At 49.7% G+C, this 3,476-nt stretch overlaps 1 protein-coding gene across 1 annotated transcript; it reads left to right on the top strand.

Annotated features, from left to right (window-relative positions):
- The first annotated feature begins 615 nt into the window (after positions 1 to 615).
- LOC149346055 (uncharacterized) lies at positions 616 to 1,290 on the top strand. Its single transcript, XM_089541239.1, has one exon. It carries the CDS (start codon positions 616 to 618, stop codon positions 1,288 to 1,290), a length of 675 nt encoding a protein of 224 aa, XP_089397365.1.
- Positions 1,291 to 3,476: the final 2,186 nt, after the last annotated feature.

Below are 3,476 nucleotides of genomic sequence, written 5' to 3'. Positions count from 1 at the left end.
TGTGGCCTCAACACTCGGTTAGAGCGAACGCGAAGCTGTCGGGCCCCCGTAAAATAAAGTAAAACAAGAAAAAGCGCGCGTTGAAAAATGAAAACGAAAAAGCGCGCGCGCGTGGTGACGAAAGAGAAAGTGGCGCCGCCCGCGTCGCTGTGATGCATCCACGTGATTTGTTCCTCCGTTGCCACCCCGCGCTGAGGGCATTGCGCGCCGTCGATTCTTTCTGTGCGATGGCACTGCGTTGACATTGTTGCCGCATCCGTGCCTTTCCCAGATCGGGGAGTTGAAGGCTGCCTCAACGCGCGAGCCCAAGGGCTTTACTTGCGCCTGGTGCGATGGAGGACTGTACGCCGACCTCTTCAGGTGCTAAAAGGAAAGCTGTCGACATCGCAACGAAGATGGCGATTGAACTTGCTCAAGGTGCAAAAAACTGCGAACTGGCCAAGAAGTACGGACTGTCGAAGTCGACCACTTCAACCATTGCTAAGGGCAAGAAAAAGATTCTTGGTGCTACCGTGAATGTCGACCTGACGACTAGAAAGCGCCTTCGGAAGGCGACCTACGCGGACGTTGAGGACGCACTGCTGAAGTGGATCGCTGACTCCCGGTCTCGCTGCCATGCCAGTTCGCATCAGCTTGCTTGCCGCCGTGGAGATGTTGAAAGCGGCGTGGATGGAACTCACCACGGAGTGCATAGCAAGTTGCTTCCGCAAGGCGTGTTTTATGGGCCCAGGCACCGAGGACGCCGTAGATAACCCACCGGAAGGCCGGTCGCACGAGGACTTGTGGCAATGCGTCGTTGACACGCAGCTGGCCGGACCTGACGTTGGCTGGGACGATTTCGTTTCTGCTGATGACGACGCCGACATTGCGGAGCCATGCACTGACGAAGCTATTGTGCGTGAAGTGCGAGCCCTTCTTGACTACCCAGAGACCGACGAGGACGATGACGAGGATGCTGCTCTACCGCCGGTTGCTGTGAACGCTTCAACCACGATCGGTTACATCGCGTCGCTTAAGGAACTCGTGTGCAGCAGAGGCCTTGGCGATGAACATATTACCGCGCTAGAAAAATTAGAAACGGCAGTGATGCGATCAGCTTTGAAGAAGCAGACATGCATCACGGACTTTTTTTCAAAAATAAAGTTAACTTTCGTCTCGCTTGCTCTTTTTGCCCGTATTATAGGTGGTCCACTTACAACGAACTTTGGATACAACGAACAAATTTCGCGTGACGATCAAGTTCGTTATAAGTGGGCTCAACTGTATTATGGAAAACCTGTGGTTGACTAGCCGCTGACAGGCCCTATTAACGCTGTCGCGTAATATCCTTAGAGGCGGAGCTTAGGTGTTGGCCAAACTGTTTTCATTAGGTTCATTCTGTTTTGGACCACCTTTTGCGAGTAAATGTTTTGCTCTCGGCGAGCAAGAGCTGGACTCATTTGAGAGGATAGAATGTACACTAGGCTTTATTCTTTAAACGTCTTACCTTTCGCTGCTGCTTCATAACTTTTCTCTCTTCAAGAAATATGCACTGACCGCACCATAATTTGCGAAAATTTGATTCCCCGAAAAGAGGTTCAACTTAGGTTGCGGACCAAGGAGTGAGCTATGGAAAGGACAAGGATAATGATAATATTTAGAGACAGGAGGAGGGCATTGTGGTGAGACAACAAACGCCGATTAATGACATCCTACTCAAAATCAAGAGCAAGAAATGAGCTTGGGCAGGCATATAATGCAAAGGCAAGATAGCCGATGTCTCTTAAGGGTAACGGACAAGATTTCAAGCGAAGAAAAGTGCTGCAGGTAGCGGCAGAAAGTTAGGTGGGCTAATGACATTCGATTCTGCGCGGTTAGGATGGCCGCAGCTGGCACTGGACAAGGTTAATTGGAGAGGCATGGGAGAATCCATTGCCCTGCAGTGGGCGTAGACTGGCTGAAGATGAAAGTGCTGTTTATGATAACTCTTCAAAAGACAACTGCTGGCTATTACTGCCTTAAATAAAGTGAAAGCCGCATGGTCGTATTTGCAGTAGCCATGTCGATAATAACAGCGGACCTTTCCTGATGAGTTGTGCATTGAGAAGAACATTCTTCATGCAGCAAACTATAAAATAAATGCTTTATAGGTGGAATTCATAACGTGCAGTCATTATTTTAGCACGCCAATTTAATCTCTACTTGAGGTCTCTTGTATTACTCATCATAGATGAGCGAAAGTAATTCTAAAAGAACATATATCACACGGATACAGTCATGCGCTAGAACTAGACACTGTTGAAGAGGAGCCCCTGCTACGTTCTTTTTTTTTTAATCGAGAGCATTGTAAAGCAATGTCGGAAAAATTAGCTGAGGTTTAGCTCTGATTAAACCGGGCAAGTTGCGTAAGCAGCGTGGAGCCGGGTGGAGCACGGCTGAAACGCTTGTATCGTAACGGCACTCCATCTTTTTGACCTCGATGCTGCTGAAAGTCGACCGTGGCCACCGCCGGGAGCTACGCGACGGCTCGGAACCTGGCGCAGTATTGTTTTTTTTTATTTTTCATATCTTACTTTGTTTTAATTTTATCTTTATTTCTGCTTTTATTTTTTATTTGTTATTCTTGTTCTTGTTCTTTTTTATTTTTATTTTGTTATTGCCTTTTTTTCTTTCTTTTATTCTATTTAGATGACGCATGCATTGACTAGATGCGCCTTTATTCATGCTCAAACCCTGAGCCTTCGTGGCGGAGTGGTAGCGTCTCCGCCTCAAATGCCAAAGGCCCTGGTTCCATTCCCAGCCTCGACACAGTTTTTTTAAGTAGTAGCGGGCCTGCCGCCTGCTGGAGTGCAGCTGGAACGGTTGCTCTGGCAACGGCGCTCCATCTGTTTGGCATCGCGGCGGCTTGTCAACCGTGGCCACCGCCGGGAGCTACGCAATGGCTCGAAACGTGGCGCATATTGCTTACGCAATAAAAAATTGCCCGGCGTCGGGGGCGTCGGTGGCCTTTTCGATTCTCGCAGTAGGTGCGGCCAGAGCAACCGACCGTTCTGCCGACCTAGCTGGGCCACCAGTATCACGTTAGCTTGTTGCGTCATCACAGCTTGCCCGGCGGATTGTGAGCAAACTGACCACCATGGCAGGTGGCAGTAAAATCAATGAATGCTCGCTCGACAAGACTAACGTTGGTCTCAGAAGTCCCACCGGGGACAGCACTTGTCATTTCAGGGCGGCCGCGAATAGCTTGACCATTGCACCAATGTGCCAGGAGTTGAATGAGAACCATTCCGCATATATGGCCACTGACCCATAATCGCTATCGCATGAGACTCTGAAGGCGCAGCCTAAGTGTCCCTTTTACATATTCGTTCCTTTTATTGCGAAAGCAATACTGCTTGCAATTTCAGCCCGTCGCGTAGCAAGGCCGGTAGCTACCAAGCGCGGCCTAACTCCTGCTCCTGCCACGCGCGGCGCGCTTAGCGGTCTGACGTCACAGC

This window comes from Amblyomma mixtum, chromosome 4, assembly GCF_055824585.1.
Source record: "Amblyomma mixtum isolate Tamu chromosome 4, ASM5582458v1, whole genome shotgun sequence".
Lineage (NCBI taxonomy): Eukaryota > Metazoa > Arthropoda > Arachnida > Ixodida > Ixodidae > Amblyomma > Amblyomma mixtum.
The sequence above is the reverse complement of the archived record's forward strand: the minus strand, read 5'-3'. Positions and strand labels throughout refer to the sequence as shown.

Excerpts from the sequence above, each read along its gene's own strand:
- LOC149346055 (XM_089541239.1), top strand. The coding sequence starts at position 616 with ATGCCAGTTCGCATCAGCTTGCTTGCCGCCGTGGAGATGTTGAAAGCG.